This window comes from Prorops nasuta, unplaced genomic scaffold, assembly GCF_024137725.1.
Source record: "Prorops nasuta isolate Cenicafe-Biocafe unplaced genomic scaffold, Cenicafe_Pnas_1.2 PNAS00008, whole genome shotgun sequence".
NCBI classification, from domain to species: Eukaryota; Metazoa; Arthropoda; class Insecta; order Hymenoptera; family Bethylidae; genus Prorops; species Prorops nasuta.
Window position 1 is genome coordinate 2,941,741 of NW_027116805.1, and position 22,125 is coordinate 2,963,865.

Genomic DNA, 22,125 nt, shown 5'->3' on the forward strand with positions numbered 1-22,125 from the left:
TCCCCCCCCCCCTCTCTCTCTCTCTCTCTCTCTCTCTCTCTCTTTAAACTCTTCTCAAGAATTAACAGGAAAAAATCCATCTTTTCACGAACCTGAAGAACCAGAGCGAATAAGAGACGTGACAGAACTGGGCAAAGCCACGTGTCTGCACCGGCTTAGTACGTAGAATGAGGGAACTGGGTCACGAAATTCGAAATACATTTCACCACGAAGGCAAAGAGAGCAAAAGAATGGAGGAATACGCGGTCTTTTAAGACCACGTTGACAGTTCAAAACTATTGGCTAAGATGTCGAAGGTACGTAGATGGACCGTTCCTAATACCGTTACGCGGCGCCTCCATTCAAGCTCTCGCGGATCGCCTGAAATTCCCAAACTGAGCCACCTTTAAAAACGCCGCAGCACCCCATTAAACGAAAAACAAAACGGATTGATTTTTCTCAGAGAAGTATCAACTTACATATTCCAGCTGACAAACGTCCTCTTCTTGATTCGCGAGCTATTATTTTTTCGGCTAGTTCACACAGATGACTTTCAGGAGAAGCGTACGAGTAATCCGCGTGGCGCTCGACCAACAACTTCTGTCGAGTTAAGCGAGGATAACAGGCCGGATAACTTATTCTACTCTTTTCTCTCCCTCCCTGCTCTTACTTATTCCCCTACCCCTCCCCCCTTCTCTCACTTGCTCTGTTCTCTGAACTGCTGCTGATGCTGCTGCTGCTGCTGCTACTGTTGTTGTTGTTGTTGTTGTTGTTGTTATTGTTATTGCTATTGTCCGCTACATCATTCCTCTAGCCTTTTTCAAATGAAACCAACCTGTACTACAATAGGTCCAATTATTTTATCGCTTGCAAATAATCGGTGGAACGAGTCTTCTTCTTATTATTATTCTTCGGTAGCGCGAGCAAAGTACGCTGGAAGGACGAGAGGAGGAGTTTGCTCGTTTGGCTGTGTGTGAGGAAGGAAGAGGGAGGGGGTGGGGGGAGGACTGTGCAGAATCAGGAGCCCTGCAACCTGCAATCCGGGCAATCTTGCGGTTGACCTTGCCACCGCGCAAGGGTAGTGACCTTACTTTTTCCAGTCCACCTATTTTTCCCCCCTCTCACCACTCCCGCCTTAAATTACACACGCTTGCTTACACTGACGCTTCTTCACTTTTCTAATATATCGGTTCGCTAATAGTTCTTAAAAGTTCTTTAACGGATTTCACAAAGGTGCAACGGACTCGACTGACCTCGACCCTGAACTTGACCATCACCGTTATTAATTATCCGCGATGCTTTTAGAGAGACCGTTAAGGATTTCAAAAGAGTCTCTTGAAAAATCTGGGTCAAAAGAAAAGAACGGACCACGTCTGATTTCTGTACGTATATACAGCGCAGTCTTATCGTGTATCGTGATGCATGCATGATAGTGCATTATATAGCGTATATGTATATAGCAATAATAATAAAAAGGTAGGAGAATGGAATTCTGAGAGTGTTCTCCGAGTGTTCACACACTTGGGTGTTCTGACACGCGAGAACGACTCGGTCGAAGAGTACAAGAGTCCAGGAGCTAGTACCGTGCCGCCATTGGCGCTGGTGCAATGCCCTATACGTCCTACGTACTATCTGCAATACTCATTTCAAGGCCAGCACACTTTTTAATCAATCAATTCTCTCTCCATCACTCGAGGCTGACCTGGGATAACGAAAAACCTTTACTGCCCGGTGCAAACTTTCACCAGTGCATATACATATCTCATATTTAGCGTTTTAAGATACTTCCACATCTCTAAACCTAAAGAAAGCAATATCCTACCAGAGTAATCTCTAATACTTCTTATATACCACTAAATCATATCTCGCATGCTTCTGCGTGTTCACGCGCAGCTATAAAGAATTATAAACCATCTTGCAATGACACGATAAACGCTCTATCGTTACATAACAGTTTTTGATAGGTGCTCTTAAATTGCTATATTTATTAATTCTCATATTCTTCTCTCCCATGTTGATATATGTACTGCTTTTCGGACTCAATCGAATGATACAATTGGATCGCTGTTAAGACCGATAGACCTACAGATTTTATTCGTAAAAGGGAAAGCAAATAATAACTTGTATAGTTTCCCATCCTGGGAATAGATGTTGCACGTACGCGGAACGATCAAATTCAAAACATCGTTCGTTTGTAATCGATACTGAAATAGATTAGGTCTATTGGATATGTTTCGAGGACACGAATATCTCGATTGGTATAGTTTTAAGGATGCCCAGTGCGTATTGCGTTTACCGTTATCGTACAAAGCCGCGAACACGAGCAGCAATAGCCTATTTGCACCTTTTTTTCCTCCCTACCAACGGCAGGGAGTGTATGTCAGTCGTGTCAATCGACCAACTCACTAAATTCTATTCAGCGGTGCTAATCACACGCGCTTACACACAGATACACACACACACACACACGCATACAAAGCGAAAAAAACATTGATGCATTGACGTCGTTTCTTTCGATTCTCAATAATATACACATACGCAATATACACACGACGTACATGCTCAAATCTACCGTTATTATCATCCAATTTCCCTTCTCATCCTACTTTTAAAAGCAATTCGAACCAATTGTCGTTTCTACAGGTCTCGCCTCGCCTCTTACCTCGCGGAACGATTTGCAACGAAACGTTTCATAGAAATGGTAGCTCACCAAACTTCTTAGAGCTAGCTGTGAAAAAAATTGTCTTTGAAAAGTCAAATAAATTTGAGCGATCCTTAGACTTTTAGAATTCTTGGAAAAAAGGATTGCCAAAAGAATTGAGATAAAAACCTGCGAAAATAGTTGGTAAAAAAGTGAGGATACTAAAGTGGACACATTTCCGTTGAGTAAAATAATTTATTGTTAATTTCAAACTTCGCTCTTGTTATACATTTTATTAAAATAAATAAATATATTTTTTAACGTTATGATACATTGTCGACAAACATAAAACGCCTCTCTATTAATATCCACTTTTACTTTATTACAATCTTTAAGCATTCTTCCGAAATATTTTTTGCATCTGAGCATTGATTTATACTCAACACTACATTCACATTTCTTATCAGGCACTCGCTTATTGTACAAACGACCAAGCTCAGATCAATATTTACCGTTTTTGGGCCATTTCCTTTCGAAGCGATAATCTCAATCAATTCCGACAATCGACCAGATTTTGTATTTACCGACCAATCATTTGGTAAATCAATAATTTTCCACTTTTGAGGCGCCTCTTTATTTAATTTTAAGTCATTTTTAAACACCAAATCAAAAAGAATATTAAGCTTTCCTCCATCCGTATTAATCGCTGTATTAAATGTATAGGTATAATTTGGATTTTCTTGCAATTCCTCCGGCAAGATAATGGAAATCTGTTAAAAATTAAATAAACAAAAATTAAGAAAAATTTCAAAAATATAACATCAAAATTCTACTCTCTTACCGATGTGATTTCATTTTTCTTTAAGTTTATTGCTTTAACGGCGTGATTGTTTGTATCAGCCACGTAAAGTGTATTCCCATCATTGCTTACAGCTAGACCGCCTGGTTCATCAAACTAAAAAAATCTTCATCCGTTACATTTATCACGACAATAAGCACTATTTATGATTGAATGAACAGTACAATTTATTTTCTTACAGTAAATAATGTGGAAGGTGTACCACTCCCGTACATAGTACTACAATCTCCCGAAGGATCAACTTTTTTTATTTTATGATTGTATGTATCAGCTACATAAAGCATCTTTTCAAATTTGTTCCAGGTAATACCCAATGGATGCTGCAATGTTGCCGTATATTGTATCCCATCCGTATCTCCAAAACAATGCAAATTCTGCAAGCACGAAGTATCATTATAGCTTAATACAATTAAACAAGGTTCAAATTCATTCAATAATACCAACTTCCGGATTCCGATCTGCTCCGCAAACAGCCGATACTTTTCCATCTTCCAAATGAACCCTTCTAATGGCGCTGCTCTCACTATCGGCAAAGAACACTGATCGCATTTCTTGCACAACTGCCAAACCCGAAGGCTGGGCCAAACATGCGGAGTGCGGATAGGAGTTATTACGATTTTGCTCCCTACCATTTCCAACTATCGCAGCACACGTACCAGCCTTGTAAACTCTAAAAGTCCATAGCGATTCTATTGTATTTCAAAAATTTCTCCCTCTTTATTATAGAAAATAACCTACTTGGATTTCCACCAGACCGTATCATTTAGAAAATATGCCCAAATCTGATGGGTACCAGCCATGGCGATAAGTAAAAGCGGTACGCTCTTTTCCCCATTATCATATTCCCGATGATAAATCGCTACATCCCAAGGTGATGATAGCTCTTGATTAATTCCAGATTTGCCTCCAGTATAGTCATGACCTTGTACACCAGTACCAGCTAAAGTCTCGACAGATTTTTTAACCAAGTCTATCTAAAATCAAAAAATAACTCTGATGTCAATAGAAATTATTGCTGGATTGTATTAGGTTATTTCTTTAAAGATACCTTTCTGATTGCATGATTCTCGTTATCAGCGACAAATATTATATCGTCTAATACACAGACACCCTGGGGAGCGTCAAATCTTGCGTCTACGAAGCTACCGTCTTTAAAACCAGGGTTATAACCACCGATAACATATTCTACTTTCCCATCAATGTTCGTTATTAAAATTCTATTGTTGCCGGTATCAGACACTATGATTTGTTCTCTATTCTTCCTCCAAAGAATGGCTACTTTACCAGGGAACAATAAATTTTTTGAAGAAGCTGGTAACAGATGCCTTGATAATTCTATAGGAAGAGGGTTATCCAATATCTGGTCAGACGATTTAAAATAGGCCAATCCCACTTTTGCATATAAAAATAATTCTTCCCTATGTCCCTCTCCAACCAATACTGCCAATGGCTGTCCTCTTGGCCCTATGAGCAATTTTTTTTTAATACTAAAGCCATTAATAGCTAACAGAGCCTGATAAAATTAAATTATTACCCAAAATCACAAGACTCGGCCAACAGACTATTCCCAAATCTCTCCAAACAGACAGCTTTGCATCATTTACAACTGGATGAGATATATTGTGCCTCTGAACAGCTGATAGTATCATTTTGGAATTTTTCTCATTGGCAAATTTAGCACTATGAACTCCAACCTAAGTACAAAATGATTTACATGTAATGGAAAATATGACAATAGAATTATGATATTGGTGTTCAATACGAACAACGACTAGTCCATCTTTGTAAGTAAATTCTTCTTCAAGCGCTTTCAAGTCAGGCAATATATGCATACAATTTATACAGCAATATGTAAAAAAATCCAAAATAATTATCTTCCCTGACAGGTGTTTCTTCATGGATAGACCTTCTGACACATTGAACCATTCTAAACCTAGTAAAGGCATGAAGATATAACTTATAAAAAGAGATGTATAAGTATATTACTTTCATATGTGATAATTTATTATATCTATTAAAAAAATAGTATTCTTATCTAAAAAATGTTAAGTACAATATATTCAATTATCATCTAAAGGGAGGCCAAATTCGTCATGAACACTTGCTACAGTGATATTGTTTTCAACAGCTAAAGCTCCAAGAACAATTTGCGTAGCATCTTTAATGTCGTTGTACTCATGTAAGAGATCCATTGTTTCTTTTTTTATTGAATTATAATCAGCTCTTAAATCTTCCAGCTCCAAATCCAATTCCTGCTCAAGTTCCAATAACCTATTTTTCTCTTCTTCTTCACTCTCCATCACATTTACCAATTTACTGTTTTGACTTGTACCATTACTATCATCATCTTCATTATCACTAGACACTGTTAAATTAGATGCCCTAGCATCATGTACATCAGCTGTCTTATGTTTTTTATTTATATTTTCGTCTATAGGACTTTTATCACAACTGTCCTTCAAGGACATCCTTAAAGTTAATTTTATGACAGAAAACAATCTTTAACAAGAATAAGTTTTTTTACAGATCTTGCCAAGAATCTAAATCATGCAATAGCAGATGTGCTTTAATGTTTTCGATATTTTACCAAGGATAATGAGCCAAAGCTATAGGTTATGGCGAATCATCATTGATATTGACCTCTTTCTACTCTATTTACTAATTAGTCTAATAACCTTTGTGGAAGTCGTTAAATTGAATATTAGAATCTGCAAACTGCTTGATATGTTTCAGGATCAACTTTTCTCGTTCTTTCTGATTGCTTTCAGCTTCAACACGTCGACGAAGTTGAATACAAATCTGTGTCAATTCTTCCACTATATTTTCTATATTCATTTTATTATTAACTTGGCCACACATATGAAAAATTACAAAAAATTGTTCTCTTTAAATTAAACACAAATACATGTATACAAACACGCAACAATGAAATTTTTTTATGGAAAGACAAACACTTAGCTAAAATAGATTTGGGGTTATGTTTGGAATGACTTAGGACGTTCAGAAAGAAATGAATGTAATGATAATAATAACATAACGCCCTACTACTGTCAGTACTGTTAGCTAGGCTACTACTGTTGATACTACTTGCTGTCACTTGATACTATCCTACTACTACCCCTACACACAACTGTTAGCGCTGCTACCATACTACCGCCGCTACCGCCTATACGCTACCAGGTAATATACAACAAGTATCAACTATAGTATCAATCGGTATGATGCATATTGGTGAACATATCAAAGTCACCCTAGCTTTATGTACGAATGTGCTGATACATGAACGAAGAATTAAGGGGGAAAGAAAAGGTTAAAAAATGAAATATTGTAAACAATCACAACTACTAGCCGCGTATATGCATTGTGCATATGTTTACAACATCGATAATATCCATTATATGTTTACAAGGAAAGGGTATTTTATACCACTCAAAGCAAATGCGAACTTGAATACAGCGTTAATTTGGAAGAAATCTGCCAAGGATACAAATATTTGCATTCAGTAGAAGCTGTAGAAGACGCATAAGTGATTTATTTTAAATCCGTACACATTACATATAAAACAGTTGAAATATATACTTTATACTCAATCATAAACGGCTTAAACATCAAATGGTTAAGAATGCGGGTATTAATAAAATGAATACCATTTATATATATAATAAATAATGTAACTATATATTTCGTTATAATGTTTATCTAATCATTTGGAGCAATTGAATTGTTTGTTTCGCGTTAAAATTTTATAAACATATAATATAATATCGATAAAATAAATAAAAATGTTCGGTTTATTTGGCGAAGCACGCGTATAGCAAAGAAAAATATATCTCGAGATAAGAATTATTGTGTAAACAGCTGTGGATCGATAAATTAATGACATATATTGATAAAAACCAAAAGATGGATAGCTCAAGTACGATACATGGGCGTGCGTTGAGCGCAAAGAGCGAAGAGAAGAAAAATGTAATAACCGGATTGGTCGTTTCATGTTCGGTGGTTCAGCTTTTCATCTTATGTAACAACCTGTTGTGTATCCCGTCGATCAGACCGCTTCCAACAAACATCGCGTCGTTGATAATTATTTCTCAGAGTTGATATTTAGTTGGGATACAGCAACCGGACGGTTACTATCTACCAAAACTTTTCTTAGCCTATTGGCTAACGAAACGAGTCAAATAAATCGAGATTCCTTTAAATATGAATTCGTTACGTACGATTTTTCGCGAAGTGAGTTGAACATAATACACAGAGTAGTACTATAATATTCAACAAAATTAAAAACATTTTTTTTCTTTTTCAAAGATACTTTTCATTATATTTTCTTTTTTCTCGCATACTTTTACACGCGGTGTTATCTTTATTTACAGATACCACGAAAATTAGTGACCAATCGAGAGATCCATACGTGCACACCGCTCCTAAACCATGCTCCTGGACCTCTCACTCAATTTACCGACGATGAAATTATGATGAAGGAGAGCGGTAAGTTTTGAGTAAGACGAATGATAATCATTGCCGAAAGATATGTGAAAACCCAACGCTATTGTCACAGTTGCCAAATTGGCCAAAGAAGAGATTACCCCACTCGTGAAAAAAATGGAAAAAGAGGGTAAGATTGACGACGGGATATTGCAAAAGCTTTTCGAGAATGGTGTAAGTACGAAAACAAAGATAACAATTCAGCAAACAAACAATTTCTATCTAATTCGTTACATACAGCTATATACAAATGCTACAAGAATATACAGAGTGTATCAATATTCACGTATTTCCTTAAAACAGTGATTAAGAGGGTGGAAAATAGTGTAAAAAATTGTGGATTCCGTAAATAATACAATGGATAATAAGCGAGAGGTGAACGACTGAAAATTCGGAAAGTTTGCTAAATAGAATATGCTTTAATCTTTAAAGTAAATGATTGTTGAATTGGGCTGATCTATAGAAATATATATACCATTTATTGTCCGTGGCTTATGGCTTTACGAGCGGTATGAATAACCTGAACGATAAGCTTGAATTTCAACTTAACAATTACTTAAGACAAAGACCGAGCTAAGCATTAAACCAAAAGTTAAAGTGAGATAGTTCATCTTAGCTAAGACCGTACTAAGTTTAAGCTCGGTGTTCGATTTATTAATACCGCCCCTACAGCTGTCAACATAAGCACAATAAATAGCGAAAATTCAATTTAAACAAAGACAGACGGAGTCTACCAATCATATAGTCATGGTCTGTTAAACACGAAAAAAGGATAGGAAAGCTTAGCTTCGCTTAACTCCATTATCATTCATTTTAATATAGGCATAGGTAGAACGGAAAATTTGGTAAACACGTTATTCGACAAAATCTCAAGATCATCCATCAATCACTACTCGCTTCTTATCCAGGGAATCCTTATTTAACCAATAAATGTTTATTCCAATTTTCATCCTTTATCCACTGTTTTAGGAAACAAAAATATTTTTTATACACCCTGTATATTATCAGTTGCTACATAGTTTGTATTTTGTAGTTATCGATGCGAAATACATGAATAATTTAATATTTGCAGTTAATGGGAATCGAAATACCATCGGACTATGGCGGTACTGGCAGTAACTTTATGACGACAATTTTGGCAGTGGAGGAAGTAGCCAAGGTAGACGGTGCTGTGGCAGCATTGGTTGATATTCACAATACATTAGTCAACTCACTGATCATAAAGGTGGCCTCGAAAGAGCAAAAAGAAAAATATCTACCCAAGCTGGCGCAGAATTACGTAAGATTTCTTCTTATCTTTCTTTTTTCTCGGTTTATTCATGCATGCATGGTAAGAAAAAAATAAATTCACATTTTCTCTCCCATCAATCTTTGATAAAGGCGGGAAGTTTTTGCTTGACGGAGCCGGGTTCTGGATCGGACGCCTTCTCCTTAAAGACCGAAGCGAAAAAAGACGGCAATGACTACGTTATCAATGGAACTAAGATGTGGATCTCCAATTCCGATATCGCTGGAGTCTTTTTAGTCTTTGCAAATGCCAATCCCTCAGCCGTAAGTAGTCACTGCCACATTCAACTTTCTTCTACGTATGTACACATATATATTGCATATATGTAGGGGTACCGTGGTATTACCACGTTCTTCGTCGACAGAGAATCTCCGGGCCTAACGGTGGCTAAGCCCGAAGATAAACTGGGAATAAAGGCTTCCGGTACCTGCATGGTTCATTTTGACAATGTCAGGGTAAGGGAAACTCATAAGTTAAATTTGTACAAGAGTAATATCATTACAATAATCCGTTAGGTTCCTGAAAGCAATATTTTAGGTGAGTTTGGTCATGGCTACAAATACGCCGCGGGCTTCTTAAACGAAGGAAGAATAGGGATTGGTGCACAAATGATAGGAATCGCTCAGGGTTGTTTAGATGCAACGATTCCTTATACTTTGGAACGCAAACAGTTTGGACAGGACATTTTCTCCTTCCAGGTAAAAGAAACATCCATTCTTTTTAACTTTATCATCAATTCAATTCTTATCGGTGTTTCTTCGTTCTTTAGTCTATGCAGCATCAAATAGCTCAAGTTGCAACGGAATTGGAAAGCGCCAGACTATTAGTTTATAATGCAGCTCGATTGGTAGAGGCCAAACAAGATTTTATGAAGGAAGCTGCCATGGCGAAATTGGTTGCTTCTGGTCCGTAAATAATTATACTTTATAAATCGTGATATATAACACATTTTACTTTTTTTCTTCTTATCTTTTAGAAACAGCTCTAAAAGTCACCGCAAAGTGCATTGATTTTATGGGTGGCGTTGGCTTTACCACGGACTTTCCTCAAGAAAAGTTTTTCAGAGATTGCAAAATTGGAACGATTTACGAGGGCACGAGTAATATGCAACTCTCTACAATAGCCAAATGTCTTCGCAAAGAATACTCCTAGGCTTAGCCTAAGCTAATATTTTAATCAAAATTTTTTTACATCTACATATGCTTTTTTATACACCTTACATGTAATAAAATATAATAAAAGATAGAGAACGCCAAATGAATAACTACTGCTTCATTTGAGCTCCTATTTTATTACTTTAAAAATATTATACTACACATAACAATAACAAAACTATCTTGTCCTTCATCATATAAAGAAATTATTTTGGATCATGAGGTAGTGTGAAACCGACAATATCAGCGGTCTCTTTTATAGAGCGTTCGCCCTTTCCACTAAACTCTGTTTGTATCTCTTCACAACGTCTTTTTGATGTTAAATAACAGAGATAAGTTTCTGCCAAACTCTTTAATTCTTCTTGTGCTTTGCAAAAAGTCTCTGATGTTTCTCTGTGAGCTCTAGCTTCTTCCAAAATGTATGATACCATTCCATTGTTTCTCATATTTTTATCAGAAGCTGTGTAACGTATCTCCCTTATCAGGGAACGAATCAGTTTCATATTATTCTTCATACTGGAAAGGGGAATCTGGAAGTAAAAATTTCTCTCTTATTGAAAATCTTAGCTTATTATGTTTATATATTGATACATAGAAAGGGAAGCTTAAGATGTTAGACAATAAAAGTGAATAGATAAGAGATGCTCCCCATGCATTTGGTAATTTATGAAAATATTACATTAATTTAAATCAGCCTATCAGCCACTTTTCCCTTCTGTGTTAATAATGAATTCTGCATCCTTTTGATAACAAGGCTCATCCCTCAAATTCCAAAAATCAATTGGTACTTTACTTAGATTTTCCTCAGTGAAAAAATGAATATTCAAACCATTGAAAATGTCGTCGTATTCAAAATTATTATCTAAGCTAATCTCAGTTACATAAGGATGTATCCTGAGAATGTACTCTGCAGAATTTGTTAAATTTTTTGCTGCATTATTTTCCACTATATCTAAGAAGCTATTAGACAAAAAAATACAATTATTCAATGTAACTCCCCAATTTTTGAACAACAGATTGTTGGTCAATTGTTTAGAACAGTGTGGCATAAATAAGAGAGTTGCTTTATTTTTTACTTCCCGTTTTCCCTCCTCATTCCTATCAATAACATTGAACCCTAAGGTTTCTAAGACTTGAATTTCTTTTTTATAGAAAAGAGGATCATAAACAAAAATCGGGCAGTTATAGTCTGCCTTTATGGTGAGCAATAGTGCCAGTTGATATTTGGAACATCGAGATTGAGAGAACTGCCCTAAGCCATAGCAAATGATCTCAGAAATGGATCTGGCAGAGAGGCTACTCAATGCATCTGATAAACCGTTCAAGATCGTCGATTTCACTGGACTATTATTAAAATCTAGTTCTGCATCGAGTACTTTGCTGAAAATCGTTGTAAAATATGCAGATTAGGTTATATTTATTAGATAGAAGGACAGGTCAATAAACTGATAGAAATATTGCGAAAAGGAACTTTTCTTACCGTAGAAGAGATTTGCAATCAATTTCAATCTCTTCAAATTGTTCTGTCAAAGAGGAAACGACATTTGACGAGTCTTTCTCAATATTCTTAAACCTTTTACGATAAGTCACAAGCTGAAATTTTTCGGTGCTTCTTGGCATCTTTTCATGGCAGATATTATTATTGAAAACTTGTTATAGACGCGTGCGCATTCTATATAAAACATAGGTTAGGTACAACTGATCGGTCTGGTTCGCGAATGATTTATGATTTATAAGTATATGTTATGCTAGCTACTCTAGCCTCTAGGCCAGTCTAGCTAGGCTAGAGAGAGAGTTAGAACTGTTAGAAGTTTGAAGTCAGCTACCATTGGATCTCAGCAGCATTTACCCGCTAAATTCAAACACTGTAGCAAGTGTTTGTTAATGATAGCCTCGTGTAACGTGTTCATCGATTTTTTTTTTCAATCGTAGAGGATATAGGAAAAACTCTAACAGAAACTATCTGATATTAATATATAAAATTTAAATTTAGACTGGACCCGAGGTTCAGTGTATTATACGATACTTCTTGCGGGAATATTGCGAATGCGGAATACTGATTTGTGGCTTGTTGCGGTTTAGCACTTCAGTAGTTTTAAGCTAGCTTTCAGGTTTATCAGCTTTCATGACCATGTTAAAATACAAAGTGAAGTTAGCCGAATGAAAGACGAATCAATTTCCCGCTGTGTACGACGGAAGTGTCGAAAGTGGACGGAAGTTGGACAAAGCAGGCTAATTTATTATGGTAGCTTTCACTTTGATTGTTATATTTTCATCAATTTTTCATTAAGCGAAACCTTATTTGCGTGCAACATCAATGCTTTTTATATCATTTTTATCACTCGAAATAACTTTTTTAATCATTAATGGATGTATTATGTTATACTCAAATCCAATTTAATTGGAGTGACCTAACCTGGTAGTGAAGTACAATAATTGACAGGTCAACTAAGAAAAAAAAATATTATTCACAGATTGCCAAATTTGAAATATGGGAATGAGTGAAGTAAGCGTTTGGGTATTAATTCGAAGATATGATAAAATGGGTAAAATATATCATTTCCTACCTTTATAGATATATTATGAATGTGTTGTAATAATATGAATTTAAATGATCTTGATGATATATTTACAGAGTCAGAAAATGATATACTGCAAACCAATTTACAATGCTTCTCAGTTTTATCTGGCTTAACACTGGATGAATTAAAAAGATCCGTGTATCAATGGGCTAATGTAGAGATTGATGATACCAAAGTAATTAAAATAAGAAGGTTTGACAGCAACTTGATACCATTATCTACTTTACTGAGAGGTTCACGGAAAGAAAAGTTAGAATCATCTCTTATGGATAGAATGTAATGAGAAAAAATTTCTAAATGTTGAAATTCATTGCAGGCCTTTCATTATCGATGTAGTAAATGTGCATCAATTTTGTGAGTATAGTTAATTTAGTTTATTCCATTTATAATTCTGATTAATTTTGATAAGTATCTATGCAGGTCCAGTAGAAAAAAGGACTATACCACCTGGCTATGTAGATGCCTTGCAATCAAAGCTTTACAATTTGGAAAAAAGAGTAAGAATGAAAATAGTTATTCTTTTATCAATCAAAGTAGTCTTAATTGTAACTTTTTGACAGGTGATATTGGCTGAGACATTGATACCTGATATGGCCACATCTCATATTCAAGCTCTGGAAGCAACAGTAAACCAGCTCATTAATTGTGTCAGCTTCTTGGATAGAAGACTCGACGAGCTCGTTCCGCATCACTTGAAAGCTCAAATTGAATCTACTACTTAGCAAAACTACAGGCAAAATGAAAAGAATGCCATTCTTAATTTTACCAATTTTTTTATATTTACTTTTAATTTTTCTTATAAGAACTTAAAATAATCTTATGGATATCTAGCGCAACAAAGATATATTTATATTACATTAATAGCAATTCATCTCATTCATTTTCCTTTTAAACACTGTAAGAACGCGCGTATACAATAAACTATTATATTTTTTAATGGATTTATCTTGATTTCTGTGTCCATCTTCATTTTAATATTCTATGTATAAGAGATAATCTATGATTCAATGGATGGAATTGTAAGCATAAGTAGAGAGTCTATTCTAATGCTTAAGAAGGAAATGAAATGGCCGTGTATAATACTCAAACTTCATTTTTACACTGGAGGTAGATATTGATTATTCTCAGATGGGTAATTGCTCTTTCGAACATCTGGAATTTCATGATGGGCACTCGGTTGGTAGTCAGGCTCAATCGGCAATACCGGTACTTCCGTTTTAGGTACTAGCTTGGGCGGACTCAACGTCGTTAAGCTCGTTTGCATCCAGGTCATCTCCAGTGGTGCAAATACCGCAATCTAATTGATTTACAAGATTTATGAATAACCTAAATTATACGAATTTTCAGTTATTATTAATTCTTACCTGATTAGTAGGTAAGCATCCTGTGTCTTGACTATAAACTCCTACAAGTTCGTAAACTCCATTTCCCCTATCACAAGCTAATGGAGAGCCAGGTTCCACTTGGCACATATTGTTATTCTGTTTGTGAGCCTTGGTACATATCACACTACTATCAATGTTCAACTGAGATTTTGCACTGGCCAAGCGTTCTTGACAAGTATCGTATGATAAAACATCGACGTCGATACCTCTCATGATTGCTCCGGCAGCATGTACTGAAAACAAATTAGGAATAAATAATTTCTTCCTACGCTTGTTCTTTTTTTGTAGTGTATTCGCATAATTCTCTATAATTGTCTTACGTTGAATTTCATTTTTTCCCCAGCCAGTAACTATGCACTGTCCCTTTGTTGTAGCATCGACATTCTCGGGAAGACATAGAGTGTTTACATGGGTATTGAAGGTGATCGGATGCTCCAACAGTAACAGCGCAGTATCGTTGCTCGGCAAACCTGAAGAATAGCTCGGATTGATCTTAATGTGCGCAACATTTACAATTTCAAAGGGCAGAGGTTCTTCGTGCTTGAGCTCGTAGCCTAATTTCCATTCTCCCGCCTTGATGGAGATCTGATTAGGATGCAAGCTACGTAAGATAAAATAATAAAAAGATCTGTTATTATTATTGTTCCTTACGACGAAAAAAATTTTATCAACGTACCCATCAACGCAATGTCCTGCTGTCACAACTGCATTAGGTGCAATAATCACTCCTGAACACAATATTTTACGGTACTCGGTGGAAAGTACCATCGCTTGCCATGGAATTTCACCAAAAGCTGTTTCTGCTTCTCTGAGGCCACCTGGGCGTGGAACGGAATTCTTTACTCCGCACACTGGTTTCGGATATTCCGGTGCAACATGTACGGGACTCTTGACACTCGAGGCAGAATCATAGTTTAGTTTGCTAAATGGTCGAGGAAGATTCGGGGCATTTAGAAGGGGTTGTACCGGTTGCAGCGGAACTTGAATCGGGATTGGTATGGATGAAGAGATAACTTCCGAATTTTCCGGTACCAATGGGATCTCGGCGGGTAGATTCTCTTCCACTGCGAGTGGCACTACTTGTTGTGGAACCACGGGTACCCGAGGTATAAATGGAGCGTGAGGTATAACGTTAATGCTTGGCCTTGGTGGAGCAGTCTTTATCGGTTGGAAGTTAACTGTCTTTGTCGGCGCTAACGGCTTTTTCGTCGGTGGTCGCGTCTTGGCAATGTTTAAAAATGTCGGGAATCCTTGCTCGTCGAAGCCTCCACTGTAATTGGCAGGCAAATTACCCGCAGGCCAAGGGTCAACGTAGCTCAAATCACGGCAGCATTTGCCAATAACTCCATTGTCCGGATTCCTGCAGTCCTGTTAATTCACATGAAAGTTTACTAGCTGTCTTGAATCAATGCGGCTGAGAAATGATTGACCATCGCTACTTACGCTTAAAGGTACTCGACGATAGAGCTGTTTCTCATTTATAACAACAGGCTCTTGACTTATAGTTCCTTCTAGAGTGCAGAATCGTTCCTCCACACAGAGCAAAGCAGCAGCACAGCCAAGTTGTAAATGTGTCGGTGAAAGACTGGAACCACTGGCTTCCGCTGGTACTTCCGGTACCTTTGCGGCTCCTGCTTGGGGTAATTGAGCTATGGAAGGTACTGCGTCGCTGGCATCGCCTATAAAAACGAAACGTGGTGTGAATTTCACTAGCTACAACCTTTTTGACATTTTTTATATACATCAAGAAATATGTAAACTTACCACTATTAATAGGAGACTCGGATGGTAATTGAGCAGGTACAGCCGAGTCGACTGATGCGTCTGGTTGCTCATTAGGGGGACCTATCTCCTCAACTACTTGTCCTGGCAAATCGATGCTTCCCTCCTGGAAAGCGTGACCTCCACTCTGTTCGAATTCAGCCTGATTCACGGAGACTCCACTTCCGGCTAGGGCATACGGCGGCTCGATATCCTGTTCTGGATATCCAGTATTATCAACTTTTGGTGGAGCATGCCGAAGCTTCACCAAACAGCAGACTTCGTAATTTACATTGCACTGCCGACTCTGAAAAATGAATAAATAAAAGATTGGCTAATGGCAGATTAACGCAGTACGATTCGAAGGATCATTCAAATTACTTGATCGTTCAATTGGCTAATCTGCTCCTGATCGAGGGACACGTATCCATTGACGCAGTTCTGCCTAACCGTGCATATCTTGTTCTGGCCGCTGCACGAAAGAGTCAAATCGTTTTGGTCGGGGTAGCCGTTGGACAGGTAGTTGGGGCTCTGAGCGTTCTCATTGTAACCGGATTCCTGTGGAGCTCCATAGGCACTTGCTGACGGTATCGGAAATCGGAGAAAGCATCGATCAGTCGAGCCAGGGTGACACGTGGACGAGAAGGTGAAGAAAGAAAAGGAAAGAGTATCGATGAAATGTCAAGTCCGGTTGGTAAATGGAGAAAGGTTAAGATTAATTGGCAAGGACAGTTGCCCTCTCCATCGTACAACGATGAATCAATATGCTACGGTATACTACCTATTAACGGAAAGATCTCTACTAACCGGGCTCGAAACTGGCCGATTCGCCCGGAGCAACGTGATCTCCGGAACTCAGGCTGATCTGACCCTGTTCGCTTTCTACAAACTGTTGCTCGGGATATTCGTATCCTTTCTGCTCCGTGTTCTGGTAAAAGGCATCGTTCGTTCCATCGTTAGCTCGTTGCTCGTAAAACTGGTCCTCCTCTGCTAAAAAAATCGTAACCTTTGATCAACAGTTCCCATCGTCGATTACGCTATATTGCGTTAATGGTACCTCTATTATAATGACTGTTTTTTTTTTTGTAATTAAACAGTTGGGAGGGGGATATACTTACGCGTTTGAAACGGCCTTGGGGTTTTGCCGTAAGGAACTCCGAGCGAATGAGCGATTAAAGCTACCAGGACCAGCAGCAGTGCCGACTTTCCCATCTTGGAGAGACCTGAAACAGTGAGAAGTCGTGAAAAAAATGCGAAATAAATTGTTGTGGCGAAACGAAGGTAGAGTCGGAGCGTGGGTAATTAATGGAGAAGAACGAGTAATCGTCGAGTGCACGATCTTCCGTGATTTGACGGGCATAAAGAAGCAAGAAGACTCGTGTCGAGTCATGGACAAGGCCAGAGTCATTGACATCGGAAGAAATTCGAATAGCGGCATTGGGAAATCCAGTATTGACGACTGTGTTGGCAAGACGGCGTTACGTCAACACGGTCGCGCCCTTTATTACCTTCGGGGTAATAAATTGTAGGAACTGACGGAAGGGGCGCCACGGAAGATATAACATGATAATCGTGAAAAGTTTGCCTGGAGAGACGCCATTTGCATAATTGATTTGGGAGATCCCGTATAGGTTATGTTGGCTGGGGCAATTTTCATTGGCGTCAACGCCGATAAATTAAAGAGGGGCAAGTGAGGAGTGAAAAGGAGAATTGCGTTAGCGATGAGATTTTATCGGAACAGGCACGAAACGAATTTCTGCAGAAGAGCAGAGAGACACATTGTGTGGTTGTGTACAGGGGCTACCAGAGACGGATCGACCGTCCATGGTTGCGTCATTTTTGCTTGCCTGGCCGGATCTTTTCCTCCGACAGCCTATTCTGACGATCCTACATTCCAATTATACGCAGCATCGCCGCCACCACATCCACTTACATAAAATACCGAATTCGTCACTTGGCGTAAATTTAATCGTGATTCCTTCGTATTTTCTTTCACAATATTAAGCGCGCCTCTCTTTCTCTTTTGTATATGCATGGTACTTGGTTTAAGGGTGCAAACTTCAATATTTAAAGCAAAGGATTAAATTTCAAGAGAAACACTCTAATAACATTTTTTGCTCTACTTTTAATTACAAAGTTGTTAAAAATTAAACATATTTTAACTCGAAACATTAGAAACGTTTTTCTCCAGCTACATCTGACCAATAGAAAAAATTGACCGAAAGAATGATTAATTTTTAATGATTTTTTTAATAAGAGTTGATCTTACAGATTTTATAAAACTTTTAGTCTTAAAATCCCATTCTATTTAGAAATTCCGATTAACATGGTAATTTGGACATCTCGTATAAGAGAGGCTCTCGATTTTGTATAATATTAAGCGCATCTTTCTTTCTGATACATAAAAAGTTGTTGGGGTTGTATTAATTGAAGACTAATTAAGGAAGACGAATTTTATCTCATTGTACACGTGTCGAAATTCAATTGAGAGATAGATAAGGGCAAAGTTTAAGGTGTAAATGATATGTTAATAATGCAAGTGAAAGTTGAATGAGATCCATAATAAATCATAGATCAAAATATATCGGCGGTACACTTTCTTTCGTGCATCATTTACATGCCACTGTGGATATACGGTTGACAAAAATTAATTGTATTCAATCCCAAATAGCGTAAACATCATTCTTAGATATATCAAGAATCTTCTAAGTATTTCTAAGTACCCTCAATAATTCTCGATATTGACTGATGATATTTGAGGAGCTTTGAAGCAAATCTATATTCATTCTTATAAAAACGTGTATCAATGTTTGATATAGATTGCATGTTTTAGCAAAAACATTAATTACTCGGCTCTAATAAATACCACTTGGTTTACAAGATTTATATTTTAACAAATTAATTCACATTTACCACTAACAGTACTAACACAATTTATATCGATAGGCTTATTCAATATTGCTCGAAAGCTTCTTGTTTTATGCTATCGGGGATGGTAAAGCATCTGTTGTCATTATTATTATTATTATTCGAACGAGGTCAGAAGCGATTCCTTGGTCGATCGGTTTTTGGCCAGTCGATCAGCGAGATTGAGATGACCTCCCATTACTGGCTGATACCGGTACGAGTTTTACTTTTGGGAAAGTTCTCCTCTCATCGATAGTGTTTCATTACTTACAAACGCAACTGTCCGTAAATATAAGTGCGAGGACACCTTCGTATGAACAACTATATATATCGAGAAATTTTCGTTGTTTTCTTTCGATATTTTTAAAAAATACAAAGTGATGTGTATTGTTACCGGATTCAAAATTATAGAGAGAGAGAGAGAGAGAGAAAATAACAAAAGAGAAAAAGAAATAGAATAAAACAAGAGGAAAGAAGCTCATGGATAATCGTCTTGGCCACTTTTTCTGTCACATAATTTCACGCCAATTACGTATCAGCCTGCCACTTCTCAAGTTATATAACCTCCAATATAAATCTCCCAGTAATTTCATTCTCACCGTTATGCCGCGAAAAGAATTTCTTTTGCGAAATACAAACCATATCTCTTTCTCTCTCATCTCCTCCAATTCGATAATCTCACTGATTTATATAGTCTAATAATCGATTATAGCCGTTTTAATTCACCGAGGAAGCGAAGATCGGAGAATCTTCCATCGATGGCGCATTTTATACGCAAACGCCATTGGTGGAGGACGGTGAAACTCTTACTTTCTTTCCCCAGAGAGCATTTCAAAAACAGATTATTCATTCGTACGTTTATATTCGTATATAAACAAATTGCTCGCGTTACAGCTCTAAACTTTCTTTCTCCCATACCTCGATTCTCTCTGAAATTATTCTAACCTCTTTTCATCTCGCTACGATCTTGAAAACGAATCTCATTTGCATGCCATTATAATAACATAATTCTATTGAAAACTTGTGAATCATTATGTATGTAAATCAAAACTGATCGAATTGAAATTTGAGACAAGCTGTCATTTTCGAGTGTCCCCTTACAAAACGAAGGACTGATTTGGGCCTAGCGCGACTAATCCGACGCGAGATGGGGCGAGAGAGGAGGGAAAAAACGAAACACAGTGACCGGTGCTTTCGCCACGTAACTTGACCCTGCCAAATAAATGAGCATACAAATATATTTTCGACAATAACAATCGTTGGGTTTCCAGTTGCATAATACCTACCGTAAACCCGTGTATGTCCGTGCTATAATACATTTGTATAATTTGTCAAATTACGATGTCAGACCCGAAGCTTTGCACAACAATTATTTCTATGAAACGATTTCTCCCATCCAAAATGATGATCGATGTACGATCTGGCGCCGCCATACTGTCATCAATATTCTTGAAATTCTCGAGAAAACGAAAGCGAAACATCTCCTTATTGCGTGTCGTTCAAATATTTCTTTTCTCCCTTTCCCTGTTTTTATCGACCGTAGCTTAAAACGATCCATGGCCCGGAAGCCCTTTGGAAAATTTCTTAAGATTGCATTACACCGACCATAAAATACCCCCAATCGATGACTTTTACTCATTTTGTTATTCAATCGTATTAAAACGTGCCATCCAACTTTTTCTTCTTCCTTCTCCTCTTCTCCCTTCATTTATCATTTAATTTACCAACTTTCCGCAATTATTTATCACGCCGAATTTTTTCTCACAGAGGGCTCATTAATAATTCATTTGTGCAAATCTATTCAATCTGGTCATCTTTTTACCAAAAGAGATCATTTATTTATTTTTCAAACCATATAATTTGTCCATTAATTAATTTCTTTCCCAATTAATTTCGTGAAAATTTTTTTTCCTAGCCCACGGTAAGGACAATTGTCATTCATTCATTTCTTTTACTTTTTTTTATAAATAATTCACGCTTTTTTATACAAAACTGTCCCGTCCATTCCTTCCTTGTTTTGCTCTTTTTGTTTCATGTTTCTTCTCTCCTCAAGCTTGATATGATTTTCGGCAAAAGCAGTAATGATCACTTTTAGCCGAAACCAATGTCTTTCTATTTCTTATGGGCAGAGACTAAAAGACCGGTAATCGTAAAGTCTGCTCAGTTAATTAAATCTTTATCCTTCACATTCAAAATTTAATTATCCGAGCAGTAAAAAAACCGGATGTAAAGCTTACTCGTTGGTTTTTACGATAAGATGAGGTCCAGAAGTATTGAGAAGATTTTTGGTAAATTTTATACGTACTTTTTCCTTATTTCTCGCAAGAAACACTTCCACCGGTTATAAAAGAATACTGTATCATGATATATCGAGGATATAAAAGTCCAGTTATTTTTACATTATACATTTCTTCTCATTACGGTCCAAGCAAAATTTCCTTCTTTTCTTAATTTATGTGACTCAACAAAATTCTCTAAGTCCATCGCTAATAGGATTGTTGCAACTTGCCGGAAAGACAGAGCGTTTTAACGTTTTCACTGATGCAGCGGCTTTGATCTCGCAGAACGTGATAGGAGCCCAAATATAGCGCGCATAGAGAGTGTCAAAACGATCTTAAAAACGTGAAAATGTATGAAGTTGAATCCGGAAACATTTTAGCAAAGTTTCTGACACGATGTACTTTATGTGGGAAGACTTCAAAAATGATGGAAGGAAGGTGTCAAAAAATTTTGGCAAAACGATAGTACGAATAAGATAGGTTAGGATGGATATGTGATACGATAAGATGTAAAAATTAAGTATTATTGAGACTTACCAATTGATATATATTACTGATATGTGGAATATCCGCGTGTATTCCTCGTCGCTCGAAAGAAAGTTAATATAACTGGTGATGGTTTCATATCTCTTCTTCTCTTATATCATCTGCCGATGATGCGTATCCCCCCACCCTTCAGTTGAATTTCTGTCCTTCGATATCCTATCCTGGTCAACATAACACGAGAGGAGTCCGTTGGCCAATCTGACGTATCACGAATTTCCTTGCCGAAACTTTTTTCAGCCAGATGGCGACTCCCTTCGACGAC

General features: G+C 37.2%; 5 protein-coding genes across 8 annotated transcripts; 2 read left to right on the forward strand and 3 right to left on the reverse strand.

Moving 5' to 3' along the window:
• Nucleotides 1-2,861: 2,861 nt before the first annotated feature.
• On the reverse strand, nt 2,862-6,646 carry LOC136775342 (NHL repeat-containing protein 2). 2 transcript variants are annotated; one of them, XM_066730026.1, is made up of 9 exons: nt 6,155-6,646; nt 5,246-5,412; nt 5,014-5,173; nt 4,528-4,943; nt 4,218-4,453; nt 3,924-4,149; nt 3,659-3,853; nt 3,462-3,575; nt 2,862-3,390 (listed from the first exon to the last, which is right to left on the reverse strand). In XM_066730026.1, the coding sequence occupies exons 1-9, from the start codon at nt 6,336-6,338 to the stop codon at nt 2,995-2,997; spliced, it is 2,094 nt and encodes a 697-aa protein (XP_066586123.1). In that variant the 5' UTR covers nt 6,339-6,646; the 3' UTR covers nt 2,862-2,994. The 2 variants fall into 2 exon arrangements, with proteins under 2 accessions (XP_066586123.1, XP_066586124.1); XM_066730027.1 differs by having other exon boundaries at nt 6,525-6,616.
• A 799-nt stretch (nt 6,647-7,445) lies between these two features.
• On the forward strand, nt 7,446-10,604 carry LOC136775343 (short/branched chain specific acyl-CoA dehydrogenase, mitochondrial-like). Its single transcript, XM_066730028.1, has 9 exons — nt 7,446-7,709; nt 7,850-7,964; nt 8,035-8,135; nt 9,034-9,240; nt 9,342-9,512; nt 9,579-9,704; nt 9,765-9,947; nt 10,019-10,154; nt 10,226-10,604. Exons 1-9 carry the CDS (start codon nt 7,680-7,682, stop codon nt 10,399-10,401), a joined length of 1,245 nt encoding a protein of 414 aa, XP_066586125.1. The 5' UTR covers nt 7,446-7,679; the 3' UTR covers nt 10,402-10,604.
• Nucleotides 10,605-10,793: 189 nt separating this feature from the next.
• Nucleotides 10,794-12,399, reverse strand: LOC136775344 (SRR1-like protein). The gene is made up of 3 exons (XM_066730029.1): nt 11,884-12,399; nt 11,083-11,783; nt 10,794-10,933 (listed from the first exon to the last, which is right to left on the reverse strand). Exons 1-2 carry the CDS (start codon nt 12,021-12,023, stop codon nt 11,102-11,104), a joined length of 822 nt encoding a protein of 273 aa, XP_066586126.1. The 5' UTR covers nt 12,024-12,399; the 3' UTR covers nt 10,794-10,933; nt 11,083-11,101.
• A 120-nt stretch (nt 12,400-12,519) lies between these two features.
• LOC136775345 (uncharacterized) lies at nt 12,520-13,710 on the forward strand. Of its 2 annotated transcripts, XM_066730032.1 has the most exons (6): nt 12,520-12,648; nt 12,878-12,949; nt 13,039-13,234; nt 13,302-13,339; nt 13,406-13,482; nt 13,546-13,710. In XM_066730032.1, the coding sequence occupies exons 2-6, from the start codon at nt 12,895-12,897 to the stop codon at nt 13,705-13,707; spliced, it is 528 nt and encodes a 175-aa protein (XP_066586129.1). In that variant the 5' UTR covers nt 12,520-12,648; nt 12,878-12,894; the 3' UTR covers nt 13,708-13,710. The 2 variants fall into 2 exon arrangements, with proteins under 2 accessions (XP_066586129.1, XP_066586128.1); XM_066730031.1 differs by having other exon boundaries at nt 12,609-12,949.
• A 351-nt stretch (nt 13,711-14,061) lies between these two features.
• On the reverse strand, nt 14,062-21,977 carry LOC136775341 (uncharacterized). Of its 2 annotated transcripts, none has more exons than XM_066730025.1 (10): nt 21,855-21,977; nt 17,250-17,354; nt 16,939-17,118; nt 16,513-16,712; nt 16,135-16,438; nt 15,814-16,049; nt 15,047-15,738; nt 14,691-14,971; nt 14,350-14,603; nt 14,062-14,282 (listed from the first exon to the last, which is right to left on the reverse strand). In XM_066730025.1, exons 2-10 carry the CDS (start codon nt 17,341-17,343, stop codon nt 14,082-14,084), a joined length of 2,442 nt encoding a protein of 813 aa, XP_066586122.1. In that variant the 5' UTR covers nt 17,344-17,354; nt 21,855-21,977; the 3' UTR covers nt 14,062-14,081. The 2 variants fall into 2 exon arrangements, with proteins under 2 accessions (XP_066586122.1, XP_066586121.1); XM_066730024.1 differs by having other exon boundaries at nt 16,939-17,121.
• Between the last annotated feature and the right edge of the window lie 148 nt (nt 21,978-22,125).